Consider the following 24,581-nt stretch of genomic DNA (forward strand, 5'->3'; position numbering starts at 1 on the left):
GCTGCATCACGCACTCTGGTGTTTAGTTAGCCAAGCCCACAGGTAGCTGGGGGAAGATCATCATGGTGGCCAAATTGACTTATAAGATATTGCATAAGTTGCTTGAGAACTAAGGCTGCATCAGATGTTATAGAATAGACTGACTGATTCCATGCCAAACCCAACATTCCACATAATGAAATAAAAGAAGTTCATACAAGATACAGGACATGAAGCAAGCACTAAACACTCCTTTATTGTTGTGAAGCACACACATTACACATCCATCTGCAATATTTATTATACATCTGATCACATAAAATAGTTTTATAGATGCAGTCAAAGTGGAGGCCCAGGGGGTCCTGGAGGCCCACCAAAAAATGGGCCACAACAATCCTCTAGCAACCAGCAGCAACACAAGAAGTAGAAGCTGCAACCACAAAGAAATAGTAGGTCATATTAGATGGCTATGGATTATTTTGCTATATAGCAACCAAGAGAATTAATCCTCTCAGATAAAATAACAGAAGGCATCTATCTTCAAGTAAAAGGAGGGGAAAAAAAAATCACAAATGAGAATTTTTCTTTAGGTTAATATAGTTAATAAGTAATTGTTGGATAATTTGAGCTGCATAATAGAAGACAGCATTTTTTTTTATCAATAGAATTAAGTCTGCTAGATACAAACATGGCAACAAAACTATCTACTTACAACCTCTGGCAAACCAACAAAAGGCATCAAAACATCTAGAATCATGTGGTAGTGCCCAAAATAACTGAGATATTAAGTCAAAAAAAAAATATATTGTAGTATCATTTGACAGCCTTAATATCTCAACTAAAGGTGAAGCAATGTTACTTAAAATAAAAAAATAAATAAAAACAAAAATATGATCAACGATCTTTGGACAATATGTTTTTCCTTTTTAGTAGTAACTCCTTTTTTGACAAAATTTAGAGAACCATAAGCTGATTCTCACCCTCCCTCCCCAACCAAAAAATCATTAAGGTATTGTTCTTCTTTTTCCTCTTTTTTTTTTCCCTACAAAATAGTCCCATGAATAATACAATGTTGATAAATCTTTGAGTTAGGACTATATAAATAATTACTTAGATCATGTACCAAAAAAAAAAAAAAAAGTCAGGTCACAGGGCAAGAACTATACTTATGAGGGTTCCTTGTGGATGCATTGAATACCAAGGTCACATGAATCAATTAACCAAATGTCTCTAACCATCCAACCATATCAGACCTAATTCATGATCAAAGTCTTCAAGCTTACAGCATGATCCTTGTGTGTATCCCAAATATGGGTGACAAATGCTCCCATGTTTCATAAATTGTAAGGACAACAATAAATTCTCTTTTTTTTTTTTTTTTTTTCTCCCCTAGTAACAAATAATAAATTCTCTGAAAACATTAAATTGAATGAAGAAAAAAGATAAAGTATGTTGAAACCCACCAAGAAGAGAGGCAGCCACATGGTCCTCCAGGCCCTGGACCGAAACCCGGGCCACCTGGTCCCGGCCCTCCAGGCCCTCCTGGTCCCATTCTCTCTCTCTCTCTCTCTTTCTCTCAACGATAAGAGCCCCTAAATCCAACAAGGAACGGTAAGCTAAGAAGCTCTAAATCCAACAGGGAAACACCCTGATATATATATAGACGGGGAAGAGAAGCTTTTTTGGTTAACAAACCATCACAATGCAAATTGTCTACCTACCATTCCAAATCTTTTCGTAGCCGCCCTTCTGAGAACTAAAAGTCCAACATACGTGCACGTATCTATCAGCCACCTTCATATATTGACCAATGAAGGGTTGGCTTCCTGTGACGTGGGTGGGCCTTGGTGTTAGGATAAGAGTCCTAGAAACACTGATGGATAGCTCTGCTGTGTCTTCTACCATGGGCGAAAGCTCGCCGTCTGTTTTTTTTTTTTTTTTTGGGTGCAAGAATCATCTCAAATTTATATATAAACAAGCAACCCATCAAACTAACCCACTGACATAACTAAATGTAACAATCTATCCATGTCTCTGATGGATAATATTAAAAAGCAGTTAGGTATACAATCCTAGTTATTTAGCTATCAGCATTCATGTATGACTGCTAATGATCAAGTGGGTTTTAGGATATGTAATTTTGAATGGCATTTTCATCATAGATTCTACTATATAATTTACAAAGCGTGCAGTAGTAGGTGAATTGATCTTTTGCTGTAGCTATAAATTATAGCCAGAGTTGTTATATATCCAATGGAAAAGAGCAAAAGCAAAGCTACAGCTACAGCCAGATCTCGTGTGTGGTTACATATTATGTAATTTTGTCATGGGGCACAACAAGAAGACTTTGGGAAAAAGAAGAAAGATCAGGAAAAAGAAGAAAGATCAGGCACTCCTATGCATCCAATACAACTTAATTCAGTTTACTAAGATATAATAGTGCTTTATCTTGAGAAATAAAGAATCAATTTTACTGTATTAATTTGCTGGAACATATCTCAAAATATAATTTTCTTTTCTCCAAAAAATAAACCGTGGAACTAAGGGCTCGTTTGGTTAGGGTACGTCAAATTATGGGATAATCTAACAATTTTTGAAAATCATTTATTTAGAAAAATAATTGAGGAGAAAAAATAATTTTTATTATATTTAGTTGGTGAAAAAATTATTTTCAAAAATGACATTGAAAAAAGATTACTACATTTGATTGGAGGTAAATCTATATAGGAATATGGCTAAATTTATAAATATACCCTTCAGCATAAAATAATTTTTTGATATTTGGATGGCATTATCATCTCAAATTAGTTTTTATATAACGACTATAATCACATAGTCCTTTATAATACTATCTCTATCTTAATTTTTTTTATAAAAAATTTTTATTGAATGAATTTGGAAAGACATCAAAACAAATTTAATGATTACACATGCAACTTTATAGGGAGTATTTTTATCAAGTATGAATTATTATCACTTGAGAATTTATTAAATACCAAGTCCTCCATGATATTTATTTTATCTTCTCTCTCCGAGAAATAAATATGGAGTCTATTAATTTTTTTATCATCTTTCTCTTTCATTTTTCATACCAAACATGGTAATCTAATATGCGATTTATTTTTTTATGTAAAATTATCTCCAACCAACTGGACCCTAAGATTGACAGTAAAGGGAGAGGATGGCACATAAGCTGGTAGTAGCATCAGTCACCAGTTCCAGTGATTAGTTTCATCGATTAGATAGAGTTTTGTAGCTGGCTATCTAAAATTTAGCAAGTATTGGCAGTTGAAGACAATATAAGTGCACAAGGGAGTGATTCGGGCAGAGTAGCAACATAATGCTACTACATTTGGTCGCACTTAAATTCCACTCGGATCTATCCCCTCAAAAAAAGTTCACACAAATCAGAGTTTGCTTGTGGCATCCTAAAGCAAAGCATTACAGTTATGGTTGAAGGATGCATGCAATTAAGGAAACAATTTGAACCACAATTCATTGCAATCGCAAGGAATTGCTGAAGGTGGAAAAGAGGGTGTTGTTTAAATCCCATGCCCACCCCACCTTGCACTCTTCTTGGGTGCAACTCGCCGGAAGAGTGCGATACTCGGGAAACCCAACCCTTGCGGTATCGCACTCCTTAGGTTTTGCACTCACCAGGATAATGAAATTGGGGTTTATTGCACTTATTTGGAATACTTCTGAAAATGTGCTTGAAACCTGGCAAAATTCAAAGGGAAGCATTTGGTAGGGGTCGGCAAACTTAAAGCCTGCAAATAATATGGATAATACAGTCTTGTCATATATATAACTTATATGATAATATATATATATATATATATATATATATATATATATATATATATATATATATATATATATATATATATATGATATGTCAGACTATCCGGTTTAATACGATCGATGGCCTGCAAGCAAATATGAGCATCAAAGAAAGATCTCATTTTATTTGATCTCCTGAATGACATAGAACTTCTTTAGATCCAAGTTTAACTATAATTCAATTTGTTCAAATTTAACATCATAAATTTGAGATAGTTCTGCTAAAAATAGAATGATAAAATGATAAATTTATTATAAAAAATAGCATATTTGTTTACATCATTGACACGGAAGAATTGAGAATATATAAAAAATCTATTTAAGATATATTAGGATATTTTTGGCATTATGTGATCGATGATTTGGAATTTCCATAGCAAATCAAATAGATAGTCTTTAGTGATCCAAATTGGATCACCAAAGTGATCTAAGATCACCGATAATCCAAATCCTGCGGTGGTCTGATCACCAATGATCTAAGATCATTGCATTTAGTAGATCATGATCCAATGAAGATCTTTGGGTATCCATGATAATCTGTTTAGTATTCTATAAGAATCTAAGATCATTGATTATATAATATCAAAACTGCTCATAATAGATTCCATAAAAATATATTTATTATCCATATATAATATATTATAATATTTATTAATATATTAATAATAATATGTTCTATAAAAATATATTTATTAGTCTTATAAATTATTAACCCAATAATAATATATTAATTGTTATTATGAAATTAATATTTTTATTTATACTTATAATATATTATTTATTAATACGAATATTTATTTTGATTAGAAACATAAGGCAAATAGAAGAAATTTATTAAATATTTTTATATAAATATAAAATACAATATGATTTTTTACTCTAATTTAAAATCATCATTGAATCATAATATGACAATAATATGATTAATAATATATTATAATATATATCATAAATATAATATATAATATCAAATATAATATAATATTATATATATAATATTGATATAATATATTAATAGTATATTGATATATCAAGTTTTTTGTTAGATTGAAGAATATTTTTGTTCTTATATTTTAGTCCAAGATGATAATGGTGATCTTGAATTTTCGACTTCGAGAATGGATATCCTATCAATAGGTTGGGAGGTGATTTGAAGAGTGGATATGATTTGAAGAGCTGATCTGATTTGAAATCACTGTCACGTAGGATAATTATAGTATAACCAAATGTGATGATCTCATTCCCTCCATCCATATTATATTTGATTTTGAATGGATCATCCCGTACAGAATGCCCTCATAAGTTATACATATACCTTGGAATCTTTAATCAATATAGTATGATTTGTCAAACATAATGATTTTAGATCATTAATCATCAAATTATCTCAGACCATTCGGGTACCAAACAACCCCTTGGTGCACAGTTTGAATTTTTGAAACCTTCTTTTTCCCTCTTCACCTGCCCCCCCAGCCCCTCCTAATCGCTAATGATCTCCAATGTCCAAGAAGAAAATCCCCATCAGAAGCGACCCCAGTGGCGATGGCAGCGCCAGCCGACGCCCCTCCCACCGAACCCCTCTCCGAAGGTCTCCCCGACTCCATCCCGAGACGAACGACGACCCCAATTCCAAGAAGAATTCCAATGAGCAACCCCAGCTCCGATCTTCTCCCCTTTCGTCAGATTCGCAACAAACCCAGAAGAAGCCCTCGAGATCGCTCAAATCCCGGCAACTTCTCGCTGCCGATGCCTCCCAGAGCAGGAGAAGGTCCCCGAGATTAGCCTCCATTGCGGCGGAGGTCACGAAGAAAGATGCCGATTTCTTGCAGAGCCGGAGGAGATCTGCCAGGTTTGCCTCTGATCTGGCCGAGATTCCCAAGAAAGATGGTGATTTTGTTGCCAAGCCGAAGCGGTCCGAGAGATTGATGGGTTCTTCGAAGGTTGCAGCAAAGGTTGCCGTTGACGTGCCGGGGGATGAGAATAGTGATGGAGAGAGGGGGAGAGGAGAGAAGAAGAGGAGAAAGAGAGAGGAGAATGTTGAAGCGGAGATGGAGACTGGAAGAAGTGAGGTGGAGGAATGTTGCACTTTCGAGGGTTGGACGAAAGAGCAGGAGGTGGCGTTGCGGAGGGCTTACTTCTCCGCGAGGCCATCGCCACATTTCTGGAAGAAGGTGTCCAAAATGGTATTTTGCCAGGCCTTTTCTCTTGCAGTTTTATTTTTGTTGTTTTCATGTAATCCTCTTGATTCAAGATTCTTGACAAGGTAAATTTAACTTGAATGTTCTGCTGTAGTCCTTAGATTGTAAATTATCGAATAGTAAAATTGGCAAATCTTTGGCTGGCTCCATATTTGTTCCAATTACATGTGAATGAGTCCATCTTGTGTTCCTAGATTAACCTGCTACTAGGTACCCAGAGCAGTTGGATTTCATAGTTGATATATAGATTTCAATTAGACTAGTTTGCAGACATGCCAGAGTGGAAGTTAAGATTTCTTATGAGTTCCCTATATCTGCACCTTTACAAGCAGCTGCCAGTTGTCTACATGAGTTGGAGTAAACTTCCTGCATGTATTTCTTTCAAATTCATGATCAGAAGTATATAATGTGTTGCTTGAATGCTTTGAAAATGCATTTGCTGCTTTCTACGATAATACTCGACCAACACATTTATCAAAATTTTCTGTCTTTTCGATCTTTGTAGTGGTCCATGTATTTTTGGTTTCCCTAAGAATGCTATATTGTGTTGCAGTAATTGTGTTGTTTTGCTTATTTTATTGGGTTTGCAAGCCTAGTATCTTTGAATTATGCCAACTGTAGAGAGGTCTTGTAGGTAAGAGTATATTTGGAACCCATGCGGGCAATTTTGGAAGTTGGAACACTTATCCAATTTTAGCAAGATTGTGAATTTAAGGACTAGTTAAAATGTTCTGCAGTTTGATGATTAATATAGCTGGTCTCATTGAACATTTTTTTTTTTAAAAAAAATGATGTTGAATGATTTGAATGCATCATTTTGGAGTATAACTCATAGAAGATGTTGACATAAGAAAGTTCACTTTTCTCATTCGGCATGCATTGTTTTCATAGAAAAGATGAGTTTCTGATTTTGACTCTGAATTCCTTAATGCTAGCAATGCTGATAATAGGCCTATGAGAAAGGTGGAAGGCCAACTCATGGTTGATGACAGATGTAAAGTGGAGGTATGCAATATTTGGATTTAGTTTAAATTTTCTAATTCTATACAGTTATCTATAAGTGACACACCACAGTTACACTTGATCATGCTGAGAAACAGTGAAATAGTTGCCATAGCCATGTGTATTTGATGCAACACAACTTGATTTTTTTGCACTGAGAAATGGCAAGGCTCTGTTAAGGCATCTAGGTGAAAGATGTAAAATTTTCCCCCCAAGAAAGGTATATACAACTGTGGGAAAATTGTGTTTTATTTAGAAGCGACCATCTGTAATGGTGTCCCAGTAGCAGCAACAATAAGTAAAGATTCTTTTTCAAGCGACATAACAGATGGGAAAAATACTAGTTATAAACAAGAAGAGTTTTTGATTCTCTGTTTGGAGCCTTTTTGGATTTTAATAGAAACAGAATAAGAAACTTTAGTTGAGGACATTGAATTGAAAGGAGTAAAAGGGTAAATATGAAGACTGGCAATGGCTTACGCTTGTAAATATGTGGGCAGGATAGAAATATTAAAGTCAATTGGTAGGAGAGAATTGCATGCAACTAGAGATGGATATTACTAATGCAAGGCATTCTGGATGGAGAAGAAATATAAGCGTGATGACTAGCAGTAAAAGCCATCTAAGAGAAATAGTAGAGGAGAGGAGAGGCATATGATGAACAAGGATTTTGAGAAAGAAACTTGGTGAAAGGTTTGTGGTGGCCTACACTCTATCAGTATGCATATATCTATATGTTGGGTCTTTTTAAGAGAAAAGAAAGAACATACATAAATGTCATAAGATATTACTAGGAAAAAAAATTTGATCACCAAGGATAAGTTAATAGTCATGTATCTGCATTCTAGAAGATGAAAAAAAGCTACAAAATGCTTGAAAAAAATATATCAAAGAAGTTTAAAAGAATACGAATGTATCATTCTTCAAAATGAAAAAAAAAATGATATCAGATTAGATGGGAAATTGTTGTAAAAGATTGCTGGTACTGTGGAAGTCAAATGGTAAACGAATGAATAAAGAAACTTGGGTGGTGGATTGTAGAAATTCAAGAGGCAACAAAAGTGGTCTTGCTTCTAAAATGAGAGAAGTTATAATAGGATAGGCCTCAGGCCCTCAGCAGATATAAGAATTGTAAATTCAGAGATAATAGAGAGGTCCTTAGTCCTTACCAAAAAAAGAGAGAGACAATAGTGAGGTTAGAATTGTGAACTGAGAGGAGAAAATGGCATTACTATAACTTTTGTTGGTATCTTCAGGCCAATTATTAAAATACCATGTCTTAACATTCATGCGAATCACTGCTAGAATGGTATGGTGCAAGAACCTATCTGGAAAACAGGTTTCTTGTTCAATCTACAAGCAGCGTAGACCAATGTGGACAGGCAGCATACAACGGAATGTGCCTGTATTTAGTTGGCACCCGTACAGATTGGTATATATCGGCACCTAGTTACTTGTTTCAAGCAAAATCTTTGGCATAACTGGTTATGGGTATTGGAGTTTATTTTGTCGAAGACGTCTGTGTGGTGAGTATTACCTAGGCTAGGTTGTTGGAGGGATTCCAAAAAGGAGAACTCAAAATTTTCCTAAAATCTCCCTCCAAGCATGTTAACCTTATTTTACTGTTTAAATATTTTAATCTCTTCATCATCATGATTTTAATTTCTGATCATTGGGCTTCTAATTATCAAATGGTCATATGCATTTAATCTCATTTTTATTTTCTAACCGTTGGGCTTCTTATTAAAGATCTTAATGGGTCAATAAAAACCCAAACGGTCACAAACGGTCATACTGGATGGTTATAAAAGGATCATTTTGAGGTCTAATTTGATACATCCCATTTAATCCTCTCCATCTCTTCCTTCTAACTATTTCTCTTCCAATCTTTTTCATTGTAATCATTTTTCTGGGTGCTGAAAGGATCTCCATCAACTTCCTTCACAATCGTGCTCACAGGCAGAGGATTCCGATCATATCTTGGGATGGTTTTCTCGAATTTTTTTGCACGAGAGACGGAAATACGCCTTAGGATAGTGTCCAACATGCTTACAGATTTGATCCTTTTATTTCTTGTTGTTCTGTAAGTTATTTATAATTTTTTTTTACAATAAGGTTTTGTTAGATTTATTTAGTTTTTTAAATCACCTCAGAAATTCTTTAAGCCATATTCCAACAACCTAAGGCATAATTCCCAAGATTGTGATTAAGAAGATAACAGGGTGCTAGTGTTCCTTTAAGAATCAAATGTATCCAAAACTGTGGAGTATCTGTTTTACCTGATTTCAGTTTGCCAAAGCCACAATATAAAATGTTTTGGCTGAAACATGAATATTTCAAAATAAGACAGGAACATCACAAGTTAGTGTACCCAATTGTCGAATTTATTCATTTAGAATTTTCTACACAATACCTGTTAATATTTTATATAACTGCTAGTGCGTAAATTGTATTAGGATGTGAACTCCACATGCATTGAATGATATTCTATTGTTGATCATTTTTTTTGGATCTGTCTTTTTCTTTGCCTCTATTTTTTTTTTCTTTTGGATTTCATTGGTTGCATTATTTGACGGTTGAAAATCAGTATCATCAACTTGGCACCCGATTGTAAACAGAAGATGTTTAGAATATTAAATAGATCCTGTAGGTTGTTTGTTCATTTGAATGGGTTGCTTATAGAAACAATTCAAGTATTATGATGTAAATCTATTATGTGGCATCTGTAGCTGCAATTGCTTGTTTTCCAAATTCTACTTGCATTTTTGTTCTTAAGACCAAGGTACAATGCTGTGTGCTTGTTTGAGTTTACCAATTAGCAGAAGCTGATGATCCTTAACTCCAAACTTGCGACTCTTTTTCTCCCTTTTTCTTGCCAATTTCTCGATCCCAAATTTTTCATCGACACTCTACTTAATTTACAATCATATGTTGATTAAATCTTCTATCTTTTAATTTATAACAATTTTTTTTAAGGTCATCAGTTTCCTGTAATTGTGTCATCAACCTAAAGTTCTCTGCCTGGACGATTATGTCTCTGCATATTCCATTAACAATGATAGTAATTAACAACTTTTAGATGATTGCTTAGTTCATTCTGACATCTAACGATTAGAACTATATTTTCTTTTCTGTTATTAGCATCCTTTAACCACAGAGGACCATACTATTCTGTTTCTGGCATCTTATCAGAAATTGTGGGGTTAGATCCCTCATTGCTGATTGAGTTGTACGCAGCTTACTTTCTTCCATATACTCTTTTTAAAGATTTAGGAGTTATATATTTTTTTTAGAAAAAAAAACCCTTCAAATGAAAATTCCTTGTTCAGCCTTTTTCATTAAGTTATCTGTGGATAAAATGTCCTCTATTCAATTACACCAACCTGACCCCTATTAGTTGTTGCGGCTTGGAATTTTTTTTGCCTCCAGCAAATCTATCACCAACTTTGTACTTGCTGAATCATCATTTTTTTATGGATATTTATTTCTATGATCGAGTGCTAGGTCAATAAGAAAGATGCACTGCACTCTACATCCAAAAGTAACCGAAATAATTGTACAATCTTGAAACTGAGCACATATGATTAAGAATACTTAGTTCTTTTCTTACAGAGAATGTTATCCTTGCACCACTTGGAATTTATGTAGAATCAACTAAACAAAAAGCTTTGCCTTATATAAGAAATGCTCTCTATATGATTGAAAGTATGTTGAGATCTATTTAATAAGATGCTTTATTATGTGTAGAGCTTCTTGTTTGCATGTGTCGCTAGTTTGTAGTTACTTGTTCGTCTTTTTAAGCTTCATATTGCACTATATACTATTTTGCCTTTTATATTCTGTGCATTTAATGCCACAATTCCCTCGATCTTCTCCATCTGTTCTAAAAGCTTGTTCATTTTATGCAGTACCAGCTATGCAATTGTTGTTTCTCCTTTCATGTTCCTTTGTTTATAGTCTAATACTTCTAAAGTTGATAAGGCCTTTGTTTCATAGTTTGCCTATTATATCCATCATCACCAACCAAGTTAGATGAAATTTCTAATATTTTGAAATTTGGCTTATTTATCCATTTTGTTGTTATTTGTCATGCTTATAAAAAGCTTAAATAGGACTAAGGTCCTAGAGTCATCGAGAGGGATGGGGTTTAGCCTATAAAGAACCTTCCAAAAGTGAGAACCTAATCTCTGTAATAGGAGATCCCTTGAAAGAGGTTTTTTTTTTGGATGGAAAGGGAGGAAACCCACCTTGAATAAAATTAATATATTTGAAACAGGTGTACAAAAATAGTGGCATTAGCCGAGATGGCTTTACCAATGATACCCTGTAGCAAGACCTGACCTGTTTATAGATTACAGATCAATGTGGTAATAATAAGCTGATTGGTTGGTCAGGAAGCACATGTGATTTATCTGATATAGAAGTCATAGACTGCATCCTATCCCTATGATGATTAGTGCTCCTATGAAGTGATTAGAAAGAGTTTATCTCTGAATGAGATTTGAGAGGTATTCCTTGAGATGTGATATTACGCACATCCCTGAAGGGGCTCACCTATATGAGAGTATTCATACATGGCCGTGAATATGAGATATGAGCTATCTCTAGTAACTCTAATGAAAAATCAAGATACATATGCAGAGTCGTTAATGCACGAACTCACGATGGAGAATTTTGTACTATGTGTAGTAGTTGAAGTCCGGATCAAAGAAATGTATTTTAAGATCTGGTTCAGTCCAATGCCTTCAGATGAAAACTATTTATACTAAGTAAGGTTAAGTCACCTTACACATTGCATAGTATAAGCATCCTGAAATTTATTTTTTTATTTTATAATTTTTAAAAAATTTTGAGTTTTATGGGAGATTGTTGGAGGGATTCCAAAGTGGAAAACTCAAAAATTTTCCTAAAATCTCCCTCCAAGCATTTTAACCTTATTTTACGGTTTAAATATTTTAATCTCTTCATTATCATGGTTTTAATTTCTGATCGTTGGGCTTCTAATTACCAAATGATCATATGTATTTAATCTCATTATTTTTCTGACCATTGGGCTCTTTATTAAAGGCCTTAATGGATCAATAAAAGTCCAAACAGTCATAAATGATTATAAACGATCATATTGGATGGTTATAAAAGGGCCATCTTGAGATTTGATTTGATACATCCCATCTAATCCTCTCCATCTCTTCCTTATAACTGTTTCTCTTTAAATCTTTTTTATTGTGATTATTTTTTTGGATACTGAAAAGATCTCCATCAACCTCCATGATTGTGCTCGCAGGTGGAGGACCTTGATCGTATTTTGGGGTGGTTTTTTCAAGTTTTTCTACATGAGGAATGGAAATGCGCCTTAGGACTGATAGAAAATAGGATAGGCAGCATGTGTAGATTTTAAAATTTTGAAAACATGCAACAAAAAATAAATCGGATTAAACCCTTTAACCCCACATGCAAGATATCAGATCTAAACCTACCCAAGCCTAGAAGAAAACACATATAATTAATTTAAAATTTAAGAAAAATATGAGATCATATCTCGTTACCTTTGCACGGGTAGAAATTCACCGCTTCAGACGATCTCGGATTCGTTGAAGATGGAGCTGCATACGTGTCCGGCCTTTATGGGTATCCATCGGGATCAATCTCGAACTTTTCTTCTCGTAGAAGATTCTTCTTTTCAAGAAGAACCTTGGTCTTGAGGACTCTGATTAACTTTTTTAATCTTAACTGAGAGATCAACTCCTTGATCTGCAGCCTTCTTCTTCTCCTCGATCCTTGATCTTTAAGTCATCAGAACTCCTTCTAGGCATGTGGAAGAGAGAACACCTAACCTTTGGGCATGGAAAGGAAGAATATGAGAGAGAGGAGGTGTGGAGATGGAGAGAGGGAAGATTTTCTTGATGAAAAATCAAAATTAAGAAACCCTAGAGACCTTCCTTTAAATAGACATAAGCCCTGACACATATTAGGAATCCTGTTATCTTAAAAAGGTAGATCTTTATTTCATAAGAATCCTCTACCTTTTAAATATGATTTATGCCAAATAAAATCAGATATAAAAGATAATTAATCAGTCCTTTTAAGTATGTACAATAGCCATCTATGGAATACATGTCAGGTGGTTGGGACGCCAACTCTTGGCGCCCCACAAAGGGATCTCCAGCCATAAGAGATGGGGCATGGACCCCACCTTCTCTCCTTCATGCCATGACACATAAGAGGGGGTGGGCCCCTCTAGGATATGGCGCTCAATAATTTTCAAAAAAAAATTTACGCCACTCATTCTTCCATCTATTCCACATGCATACTTAAAGATAATTAGGAGATATGGAAGAGATAATGTTAGGATAATTATGCCAACTAATTAAATCCTCTTGGACTTATAATTAAGAGCCCAATTAAATTCAAATGAATTTATGTTAGGTTCAAGGCTATGGACTTGATCAAATCAAAGTTCCGAGAAGAATTAGGTTTAACCATGTGCTTGCATGATTCTCATAAACCTAATAGAGTTTCAAATAAACCTTAACTCAATTGAAATTTCATAAGCCTAATTGGCAAATTCGAGATTAAATCCCTTAATGTGTAACCCCATAGGTTCCATTCTATCTGGTAGTGAGATATATTGTGATTTCTATCACAATATCATCGAAACTCTCTTCGATAGATTGGAACATTTTCAATTCTACTTTTCGAAGACCATCGATCATCAAGATGATGCCCGATGAGTCTCACAATCCATCAGATAGTGGCGATTCAGTAGAATGAAAAAACAAACTCCTAGGTGCAGTTATCGTATGATTTAGTCCTTCTATCGTGAGTCCTGACTTGACGGAGGTCATGGAGAACTAGTCAAACTCCATCGTCAGTCTTATATAAAATTGGCTCGACTCGAGTTCATTTGTGAATCCCATGAAAATTCTTTTTCAGTATTCATACTTGCTTTGGCCAAAGACTTTCTAAACTCAATCTCGCAAATCACATAGGACTTCTCCTTTTTTACCAAGGTTGATAAATTTCATTTAGGTGCAACCTACTCCAAATAGCGAATCTGAACCTACTGAAGCCAACATACACAGCAAAGATTCGAATGGCTAGGGACCAAGGGAACGTGCAGTCAAACTCAGTAACCTCGCTGCGAATAGCCAATATCACCGCAGATCAAAGGACCACTCATACCACTGCAGCATCGAGAAGACCATTGATGAGTTAGTAGATATCCATGTGGTTCTCGTGTTGGTCACACTCAGTACAAGTTGTTCTCTAACAACTACCTGCACCTTCACCTCAGTGTCTCTACACTGCAGACCCAAGACTCATCTGCCCACAAGAGAGGTGAACCGTGCATCGATCTCAAATGGATTGATCACTGTCCTCCGTGATGATCTCTTGATCGGGAGTATTTAGAAATTAAGCACTAATTAATGTATGTCTCAAATTCTTAACTCTTTAAGAATATACAAAAATCATCTTTGTTAATTTCTAGGACAAATCATGGACACAAGTATGATTGGAAAGAAAAATCTCTTTATTTATAACGAAAGTATTACAAGTATAAATTTAGATTCTGAAAATACATAATGTGTCAGCCAACAATTGACTTTAGAGTACAAATCCAACAAACTCCCACTTGATCTAAAGTCAATTGGCCACATATCTTAGATCCATCTTCTCAAGGTGAGCTTCGGTCTTCTGTTGGCTGAGAGGTTTGGTTAGCGGGTCCACTACATTTAGCGCGGAGTCAACTCTCTGCATCTCGACGAACTTCTTCTCGAGGTATTTGCATATGATGTGAAATCACCGCTCTATGTGTTTGGACTTCTGGTGAGGTCTGGACTCCTTAGCAAGGGCTATGGCGTCGTTGTTGTCACAGTGCAGTGCAATGGCATCTGATGGCATCACATCCAGCTCTGCAACGAACTTCTTGAACCAAAAGACTTCCTTAGCAGCTTCAGAGGCGGCGATGTACTCGGCTTCTATGATCGAATCTGCAATAATTGGCTGCTTGAAATTCTTCTAGCTAATCGCACCACCATTGCACAAGAAGATACACCCCGATGTAGATTTTCTATCATCGACATCAACCATAAAGTCTGAATCGATGTATCCTTCAACTTTCAGCTCCGATCCTCCACCAAAAATCAACATTAAATCCTTAGTCCTTCTCAAGTACTTAAGGATATTTTTAACAGCAATCCAGTGTTCTTTACCTGAATTTGCCTGATATCTGCTCGTGACACTCACGGCAAGTGCTATATCAGGATGTGTACATAACATGATATACATGGGGCTTCCTATTACCGAAGCATAAAAGATCTTGCTCATGCACTGGATCTCCTCAGATGTGTCTGGGCACATCTTCTTGGGGAGATGAATGTCATGTCTAAGGGGCAAAAGACCCATTTTGGAGTTTTCCATATTGAATTTCTTCAGCACCTCCTCTATGTACATATGCTATGAGAGTCCTATCATTCTTTTAGATCTATCTCTATAGACTTTTATACCAAGAATGTAGGAAGCTTCTCCTAGATCTTTTATGGCGAACTCTTTCAACAACCATATTTTGACCGATGTCAGCATGAGAATATCATTCCCAATCAGGAGGATGTCATCTACGTATAATACGAGGAATGTGACAGTGCTCCCATTGATCTTTTTATACACACATGGCTCCTCTTCGTTTTTGATGAAATCAAACATTTTGATCACATCATTGAAGCGAGTGTTCCAACTCCGAGATGCTTGCTTGAGTCCATATATGGACTTTTGCAGCTTGCAGACCTTGTGATCACTATCACTAGACATGAAACCCAGAGGCTGCTCTATATAGATATCTTCCTCAAGATATCCATTTAGGAAAGCAATTTTCACATCCATCTGTCAAATTTCATAATCATGAAATGCTGCTATAGCAAGCAGAGTACAGATGGATTTCAGCATGGCTACGGGAGAAAAAGATTTCATGATAGTCGATGCCTTCGCATGGACTATAATCTTTCGCAACTAGCCTTGTCTTATAGGTCTCTACCTTACCATCCGACCCAATCTTCCTCTTGTAAATCCATTTACACCCAATAAGTACAATACCTTCAGATAAATCTACAAAGGACCAAACCTGGTTAGAATTAATGGAGTCAATTTCTGACTTCATTGCTTCCATCCATTTCTCGGAGTCTACATCTAATATTACCTCATCGTAGGTTTTGGGATCATTCATAATGTCCCTATCTTTCATAAGGAACGCTTCCTCTAAATTCTCTGTAAGAATACCTAAGTATCTTTCAGTAGGACGGGAGATCCTATTTGATCTACGAGGTGGAGGAGGTATCACATCTACTGGCTCGTTACTGGGTTCAGATTTTCGGACTCGATGCTCTTCAGAGACTTTCTCTTCAAGCTCAATCTTCCTCCCACTGCCTCCATCTTGGATAAACTCTTTTTTCAGGAATACGGTATGATGGCTCACAATCATATTATGATCCTCAGGAATATAGAAATAGTATCTCATGGTTTCCTTAGGATACCCTATAGAACGAGTCCTAAAGGACCTAGTCTCTAACTTGTTCGCCTGCTGTCTCTTGACATGGGTCGGACATCTCCAAATCTTAATATACCCAAGAGTTGGTTTCTTACCATGCCATAACTCATATGGTATGATAGGAACGGATTTAGAGGGAACCTGATTCAAGAGATGAATCGCAGACAGCAAAGCATGTCCCCAAAGAAAGTCAGGAAGATCTATGAAGCTTATTATGAACCGAACCATATCTAATAGGATTCGATTCCTCCTCTCGAATATCCCATTGAGTTGAGGTGTCCCTGAAGGTGTCCATTGTGAGACTATGCCATTTTCTTTGAGATAGGTCCGAAATTTTTCACTAAGATATTCCCCTCTTCAATCTGATCGAAGAACCTTTATGGGTTTTTCGGTCTGTTTTTCTACTTCATGTTTGAATTTTATAAACTTTTCAAAGGCTTCAGACTTTCGGTGCATCAGATATACAAAACTATACCGTGAATAATCATCTGTAAAGGTTATGAAGTAGATATAGCCACCCCTGGCTTCTACATCAAATAGATCATACACGTCAGTGTATACCAGGGCTAATATCTCAGTGGCCTTTTCTCCTTGTCCCGCAAAAGGCAGCTTGGCCATTTTTCTTTGAAGACATGATTCACAGACTGGATAAGTCTCGGAAGTCAATGGTCCAAGAAGACCATCTTTCTCCAATTTGTTGAGTCTATGCTCTCCAATATGGCCTAGCCTAAGGTGCTACAGATACTTTTGGCTGATCCTATCTCTAGATCTCTTAGACCCTATGGCATTCATAATTTGTTCGTTAATGTTTACACTTGCATCGGTATGCAAATGGTAAAGATCGTCAATCAAGAAAGCACGTGCCACAAGTTTATTTTCAAAATAAATAGAACACATGTCTTTATTAAAATAAAAATTATAATTATCCTGTGCTAGCACAGAGATAGAAATCAAATTTCTATTGGCTACAGGTACAAAGTAACAGTCTTTCAAAAACAAACTAAATCCTAATGGTAGTCGCAGAGGGTAGGTTCCAACGGCTATAGCAGCAACCCTTGCTCCATTGCCGACTCGGAGAGTGATCTCGCCTTCCTTCAGCCTCCTAACTTCTTCAAGACCTTGCATTGAAGTGCACAAATGGGCACTTGAATCAGAATCAAGAACCCAACTATAAGAAGAGGAAACCGTTAGGTTAGTTTCTATAACAAGCAACTCAGACGTACCTTCAGAAAGCCTATCCTTCTTTCTGTTCTTGACAGTTGCCAGGTAGGCCGGATAGTTTCTTCTCCAGTGGCCTTCGACATTGCAATGGAAACATTTTTCTTTATCGTCGGCTTTCTTCGGAACTTGTTTCTTGGGCTTGGCCTCGTTCTTTTGCTTCTTTGCGGGCTTTTTCTTCTTCTTGAAAGAAGACTTCCTTTTGGAGGAAGCCCGCTCCACAGCCAGAACTATGCCCTTTGAACTTTTCAAGGTGCCCTCTGTAGTCACCAGCATATTCAATAACTCTGGCAAAGTAGCATCAATCTTATTCATGTAATAGTTCATAATGAACTGTCCATATGAGTCAGGAAGAGACTGGAGGATCAGATCCACTTGCAGTTCCTTGTCCATGTTCATACCGAGCTTCTGAAGCTCCTCTATATCCTTGATCATTGTCAAACAATGATCACTGACGGCCTGTCCATCACGCATTTTTGCTCTGAAAAGTCTCCGGGAGACTTCAAAAGGAGCTGTGTGACTCTATTCATCATACAACTCTTGCAGGTGAACTAGCATTTCTTTGGCATTTCTCATGTCTTCGTGCTGTTGCTGAAGATCATTGGACATGGATGCTAAGATGTAGCATTTTGCTTTGTTATTTTCGTTTATCCACTTCTCAAGTGTAGCTCGTTGATCGGCGGATAGACGAGCAGGTAACTCAGGCGCTTCCTGATCGAGGACATGGGTGAGCTTTTCGGAATTGAGAACGATTCTTAAATTCTGGAGCCAGTTTTTGTAATTGGTGCCAGTCAACCTATTTGTATCGAGGATTCGGGCTAAAGGGTTTGAACTCGACATGGTTATCTGCAGAGAGAACAGTTTCTAATTAGATTTTGTACTTATAATATTGTTTATTTTAGGGACTTTAAAAACAAACAAAAAACTCTCATTATTTTCTCAAATCTCTCACACTCCTTAGGCGGAGAAACGAAAATCTATACGCGATCGATTTCAAGTGGGTACTGCGGTCTCATTAATCTGTACACACCTCACCTAACAGTTATTGGTGAGATAGACCGATGAGTGGACAATACTTTATCCATTGCTTCACTAAGTAAGATGCAACGGGCTAGATCTCTAAGTCCTGTGGCCTCACCTAACAGTTATTGGTACATTTCTTAGTTAAGTCAAACCCATCGTTCACCAGCGGGTGCAAAGCCGTCATTGGGACCCTCACCTAATAGTTATTGAGCCCAACCCCATCTCTACCCCGAGACATCACATGTCAATAGAGTGGTTGTACCTTTCCGATGCAACCGAACCACTGTAACCAGTCGAGAATAATCAACGCCAGGAAAACACCCACATCTCTACAATGATGAAAGACCTCTAGACTTAATATTTAATGAGGAGATTTGGGTTTAGATCTCTTCTAAATCAGCAGATCTGACATCCGACTGATTAAATTAGATTAGCACATCAATATGTCTAACCAGCCTTGCTGGCATGGGTGAATTCGAGTCAACAAGTAACCTAATACGAAACTAAATTTTTCAATATGGCCAGGTAAGTTAAGATGTGTGGGGTCCTCTCGTTGCTTTCCTTAGACACCAATCAAAATTGGTTAGGTCAGACAATGGAACCAATTAAATAACTACCATCTAAATACTTGCCTTAGACACCAAATTAGTCGATTAGAATCGATTAGATTAACCTATTGAAATGGATCCGAGCCACTGAGCCAAATTTTGGTCTTGAGTCAATCAACTCACATCAAAATGTGAATTGATGCGATCAACTACAATTAAAATCGACTTTGAACCCCTTTGATCTAATCCCAATCATCCATCGATGAGGTTCAATCAACTGCTCAAAATCGAAAAATAGATTTTAGCCTGATTTAATCAATTAGACCCTAATTGTAGTTTGGTCACTTAGATCTAATTTGTTCAATCCATACCCACATGCAATAACTTAATTTTAGATCTAAAAATGATTTTAGATTATATTTTATTGCATGCTATTAATGGCTTATGATCTTGAAACTGTTTTAGATCTAAACTTAGTTTCATATATCGAGTATATGTAGTTTCAGATCTAAATTAAATATGCATCACAAATACATTAATTTCAGATCTAAAACTAAATTTACACATATTAAATATGTATAAAATCAGATCTAAAATAATGATTAAAATATTTTGAAAGTACCTTTTCAAAAATTGATTCACATCAAACTAGGACAACCTTTATAATATAGGGGGTAAACCTAATATCAGGACAACCTTATACCAGTTTGATGTGAACTTTTAATCATTCTAATTTCAGATCTAAATCGAAAATAAACATATCATATATGTTAATTTTCAGATCTAAAAGATTTGATTTAATTATTTCAAAAATAGTTTTCAAAATCAATCAATCTCGTGCTAGGACAATCTTTGCAGTATAGGGAGTAAATTCTATACCAGAACAACCTTATATCAGCACAAAATTGATTTTAAATCATTAAAACTTTCAGATCTAACCTAAAAACCAGATCATATGTGTTTTCAAAAAATCTGGCTTTGATATCACTAATAGAAAACAGGGTAGGCAGCATGTGTAGATTTTAAAATTTTGAAAACATGCAGCAAAAAATAAATCGAGTTAAACCCTTTAACCCCACATGCAAGATACCAGATCTAAACCTACCCAAGCCCAGAAAAAATACATATAATTAATCTGAAATTTTAAAAAAAATATGAGATCATATCTCATTACCTTTGTATGGATAGAAATTCACCGCTTCAGATGATCTCGCATTCGTAGAAGATGGAGCCGCACATGTGTTCGGCCTCTACGGGTATCCATCGGGATCAATCTTGAATTTTTCTTCTCGTGGAAGATTCTTCTTCTCAAGAAGAACCTTGGCCTTGAGGACTCTGATCAACTCTTTTGATCTTAACTGAGAGATCAACTCCTTGATCTGCAGCCTTCTTCTTCTTCTCCTCGATCTTTGATCTCTAAGTCACTAGAACTCCTTCTAGGCGTGTGGAAGAGAGAACGTCCAACTTTTGGGCATGAAAAGGAAGAATATGAGAGAGAGGAGGCGTGGAGATGGAGAGAGGGAAGATTTTCTTGATGAAAAATCAAAATTAAAAAATCCTAGAGACCTCCCTTTAAATAGACATAAGCCCTGACACATATTAGGAATCCTGTTATCTTAAAAAGGTAGATCCTTATCTCATAAGAATCTTCTATCTTTTAAATATGATTTATGCCAAATAAAATTAGATATAAAAGGTAATTAATCAGCCCTTTTAAGCATGTATAATAGCCATCCATGGAATACATGTCAGGTAGTTGGGATGCCAACTCTTGGCGCCCCACAAAGGGATCTCCAGCCATAAGAGATGGGGCATGGACCCCACCCTCTCTCCTTCACGCCATGACACATAAGAGGGGGTGGGCCCGTCTAGGATATGGCGCTCAATAATTTTCAAAAAAGAAAAATTACGCCACCCATTCTTCCATCTATTCCACATGTATACTTAGAGATAATTAGGAGATATGGAAGAGATGATGTTAGGAAAGTTATACCAACTAATTGACTTAATTAAATCCTCTTAGACTTATAATTAAGAGCCCAATTAAACCCAAATGAATTTAGGTTAGGTTCAAGGCTATGAACTTGATCAAATCAAAGTCTCGAGAAGAATTAGGTTTAACCATGTGCTAGCATGATTCTCATAAACCTAATAGAGTTTCAAATAAACCTTAATCCAATTGAAACTTCATAAGCCCAATTGGCAAATTCGAGATTAAATCCCTTAATGTGTGACCTCATAGGTTGCATTCTATCTGGTAGTTCGATGGATTGAAACATTTTCAATTCTACCTTTCGAGGGTCATCGATCATTAAGATGATGCCCGATGAGTCTCACAATCCATCAGTGACACCTAGCAGTATATAGTGGCGATCCAGTAGAATGAAAAAATGAACCCCTAGGTGCAGTTATCGTATGATTTACTCCTTCTATCGTAAGTCCCGACTTGATGGAGGTCATGGAGAACTCGTCAAACTCCATCGTCAGTCTTATGTAAGATTGGCTCGACTCGAGTTCATTTGTGAATCCCATGAAAATTCTTTTTCAGTATTCATTCTTGCTTTAGCCAAAGACTTTTTGAACTCAATCTTGCAAATCATATAGAACTTCTCCTTTTCTACCAAGATCGATAAATTCCATCTAGGTGCATCCTACTCCAAACAGCGAACCTGAACCTACTGAAGCCAACATACACAGCAAGGATTCGAATGGCTAGGGACCAAGAGAACGTGCAGTCAAACTCAATAGCCTCGCTGCGAATAGCCAATATCACCGCAGGTCAAAGGACCACTCATACCACTGCAGCATCGAGAAGACCACTGATGAGTGAGTACGTATCCATGTGGTTTTCGTGTTGGTCACGCTCAGTGCAAGTTGTTCTCTAACAACCACCTGTACTTTCACCTCAGTGTCTCTACACTGCAGATCCAAGACTCATCTGCCTTCAAGGGAGGTGAACCGTGCACCGATCTCAAATGGATTGATCACTGTCCTCCGTGATGATCCCTTGATCGAGAGCATTTAGAAATTAACCACTAATTAATGTATGTCTCAAATTCTTAACTCTTTAAGGATATACAAAAATTATCTTTGTTAATTTCTAGGACAAATCATGGACACATAAGCATGATTGGAAAGAAAAAGTCCTTTATTTATAATGAAAGTATTACAAGTACAAATTTATGCCCTGAAAATACATAATGTGTCAGCCAACAATTAGTTTCTAGGGCACAAATTCAATAAGGACAGTATCTAACATGCTTCCAGATTTGATCACTTTTATTTCTTATTGTTTTGTAAGTTATTTATAATTTTTTCACAATAAGGTTTTGTTAGATTTTTTAGTTTTTTAAATCACCTCAAAAATTCTTTAAGCTATGTTCCAACATAGATGTCTTTGTTTCTAAAGGTAATCGTTCGTGCCTATCATGTGGGTGTCCTAGGTACTGCCTTTTAAGTTCCACAAGGGCTCTCTTGGAGACAAACAATAGCTTGCTTGCTTCTAGAAATGGTGTCATTAGATGATTGGTGTCTTTCCATTTGTGGAAATTTACTATCCAGTCAAATTAGTTCCCTTTTTCTTTTTAACGAAACTAGCTATGTTTTCTAGATAAAATTTCTTTGTCGATTTTACTATTTACAAGGATGATTATCAAGCTTGTTGGTTCATGTCTATGATTAGATTACTAAAAAAAATCACATTTAATTGAGCTTAAAATATTGTGTTATCTTTGCTTGCAATGCAGAGATGTGGTGGTGTGGTTGACTAATGTCTTGTTCCTTCAACTCATGCACTTGTTACAATTCAAATGCCGATATAATTTCTGTCCACACAGGTGGTCATATATTTTATTAATCATATTAATGATATTACTCTGTGTATAAGGCCTGGTAAAGCAAATATCCAAGTAGAAATTGCAATCTTCCTTAGACCACATTAGTAACCTGAAATCTCTATCACTCCATTGTTTTAAGCCAGCTGAAATTATTTGAGTTTTCCTGCACATGCATGATAAGTATTTTACCATATTTCTTCTGAATCAAGTCCTGAGATGTTGGCATTGCCATAAAGTTATTCAAGTTGTAAGATAACATCTGATATTATAAATTTCTGTAGGTGCCAGGAAAGACTGCACACGAATGCTTCAACAGAATCCATGCTGACCTTGCAACCCCAACTCAACCTCAACCTCGTTCAAGGGCAAACAGATCGAATTTTTCTCCTGTAGGCAGTTTTACTTTGTCAGGAAGTAAAATGAAAGAACTTATGGAGACAAAAATCAAAAGAGTTAGAAGTAGGAAACAGAAGAGTCTTGTTGCACAGAAGACAGCAAGGCATTTACTAAGGAAGCACTGCCTCACTGATCGAAGCCAGGAAGCAGATCATTTCTCAAATCTTGAAACTTCACCAAATTCATTGTATCTGGAACTACCAGAGATTATGTCACCTGAAACACCTGATTGCATAAGGAATCCCTCCAGTTTTCTCCAAAAATGCAATGAGAGTTCTTCATCATCGCACAGAAAAATGCTCTCAAGATTCAACGCAAGCCAAGCTGATCCAAGTCCTGAAGTTCTGAAGCAGATAAAGAACATAGCTCAGCACGAGAAGTACATTGATCACCTGCACTATAGAGATGCAAGGAGAAGAAAATGCACTAAGACTGCAAACCCTGTTGCTGATAGGTGTAAGAAGACCAGCAGTGAGTTGGGAACTGGAGCTCTCAAAGCTGCAAGGACTGCTCTCATCTCTGAGGCAAGAGAATATATCAGCCATTTTCAACAAATGCAGGCTAACTCCTTGGACAACCATGAAAGTTTTGACACTGATGATAAAACTACTGATACTGATGATTATGTTGTTGATGATGATGATGAATAAATATAATGGGCAGGTGGCCATGACAATGGCACCTCTGAAGTAAAATCTCTTTGATTGCCTTTGCCGATGAGAGAGAAGTTACATTCATTTTCCATTAATGGAATAGGCCACAATGGTCTTTTATCCCTACCATTATCAAAATCATGTTGAGACAGTAGTATGCTGCTGTAATTTTTAGAAGATAAATGCAAGTTCTTCCATGTCTTTTTTATTAACCAACAAAAAAGGAGGAAATTCCCTTGAAATTTCCTGTGTGCTGGTGGTAACCATCAGAAGCATGGACTGTGAGTAGTCTGAAGCAACCGAACAATCAATATTATCTCAAAGCTAATTTTTTTAATCAACCA

The 24,581-nt window shown here is 36.3% G+C and overlaps 2 protein-coding genes and 1 long non-coding RNA gene across 3 annotated transcripts; 1 reads left to right on the forward strand and 2 right to left on the reverse strand.

The window, feature by feature from the left end:
* Positions 1-210: 210 nt before the first annotated feature.
* Positions 211-1,526, reverse strand: LOC105057706 (uncharacterized). The gene is made up of 2 exons (XR_834021.4): positions 1,443-1,526; positions 211-409 (listed from the first exon to the last, which is right to left on the reverse strand). It is a non-coding gene; the product is annotated as an uncharacterized lncRNA (long non-coding RNA).
* A 3,706-nt stretch (positions 1,527-5,232) lies between these two features.
* On the forward strand, positions 5,233-24,555 carry LOC105057707 (uncharacterized). The gene is made up of 2 exons (XM_019854819.3): positions 5,233-6,005; positions 23,470-24,555. Exons 1-2 carry the CDS (start codon positions 5,322-5,324, stop codon positions 24,232-24,234), a joined length of 1,449 nt encoding a protein of 482 aa, XP_019710378.1. The 5' UTR covers positions 5,233-5,321; the 3' UTR covers positions 24,235-24,555.
* LOC140853760 (uncharacterized) lies at positions 9,172-18,621 on the reverse strand. The gene is made up of 4 exons (XM_073248700.1): positions 18,334-18,621; positions 18,052-18,147; positions 9,302-9,342; positions 9,172-9,202 (listed from the first exon to the last, which is right to left on the reverse strand). Exons 1-4 carry the CDS (start codon positions 18,619-18,621, stop codon positions 9,172-9,174), a joined length of 456 nt encoding a protein of 151 aa, XP_073104801.1.
* Positions 24,556-24,581: the final 26 nt, after the last annotated feature.

The sequence above is a fragment of the Elaeis guineensis genome, chromosome 14, assembly GCF_000442705.2.
Source record: "Elaeis guineensis isolate ETL-2024a chromosome 14, EG11, whole genome shotgun sequence".
In the NCBI taxonomy this organism is placed as follows: Eukaryota; Viridiplantae; Streptophyta; class Magnoliopsida; order Arecales; family Arecaceae; genus Elaeis; species Elaeis guineensis.

Coding starts and splice junctions, on each gene's coding strand:
- LOC140853760 (XM_073248700.1), bottom strand. CDS start 18,621: ATGTCGAGTTCAAACCCTTTAGCCCGAATCCTCGATACAAATAGGTTG. Junction 18,148..18,333: donor GAAATGCCAAAGAAATGCTA/GTTCACCTGCAA, acceptor CAAGTGGATCTG/ATCCTCCAGTCTCTTCCTGA. Junction 9,343..18,051: donor CAGAGTTATTGAATATGCTG/GTGACTACAGAG, acceptor TTCATGTTTCAG/CCAAAACATTTTATATTGTG.
- LOC105057707 (XM_019854819.3), top strand. CDS start 5,322: ATGTCCAAGAAGAAAATCCCCATCAGAAGCGACCCCAGTGGCGATGGC. Junction 6,006..23,469: donor GGAAGAAGGTGTCCAAAATG/GTATTTTGCCAG, acceptor AAATTTCTGTAG/GTGCCAGGAAAGACTGCACA.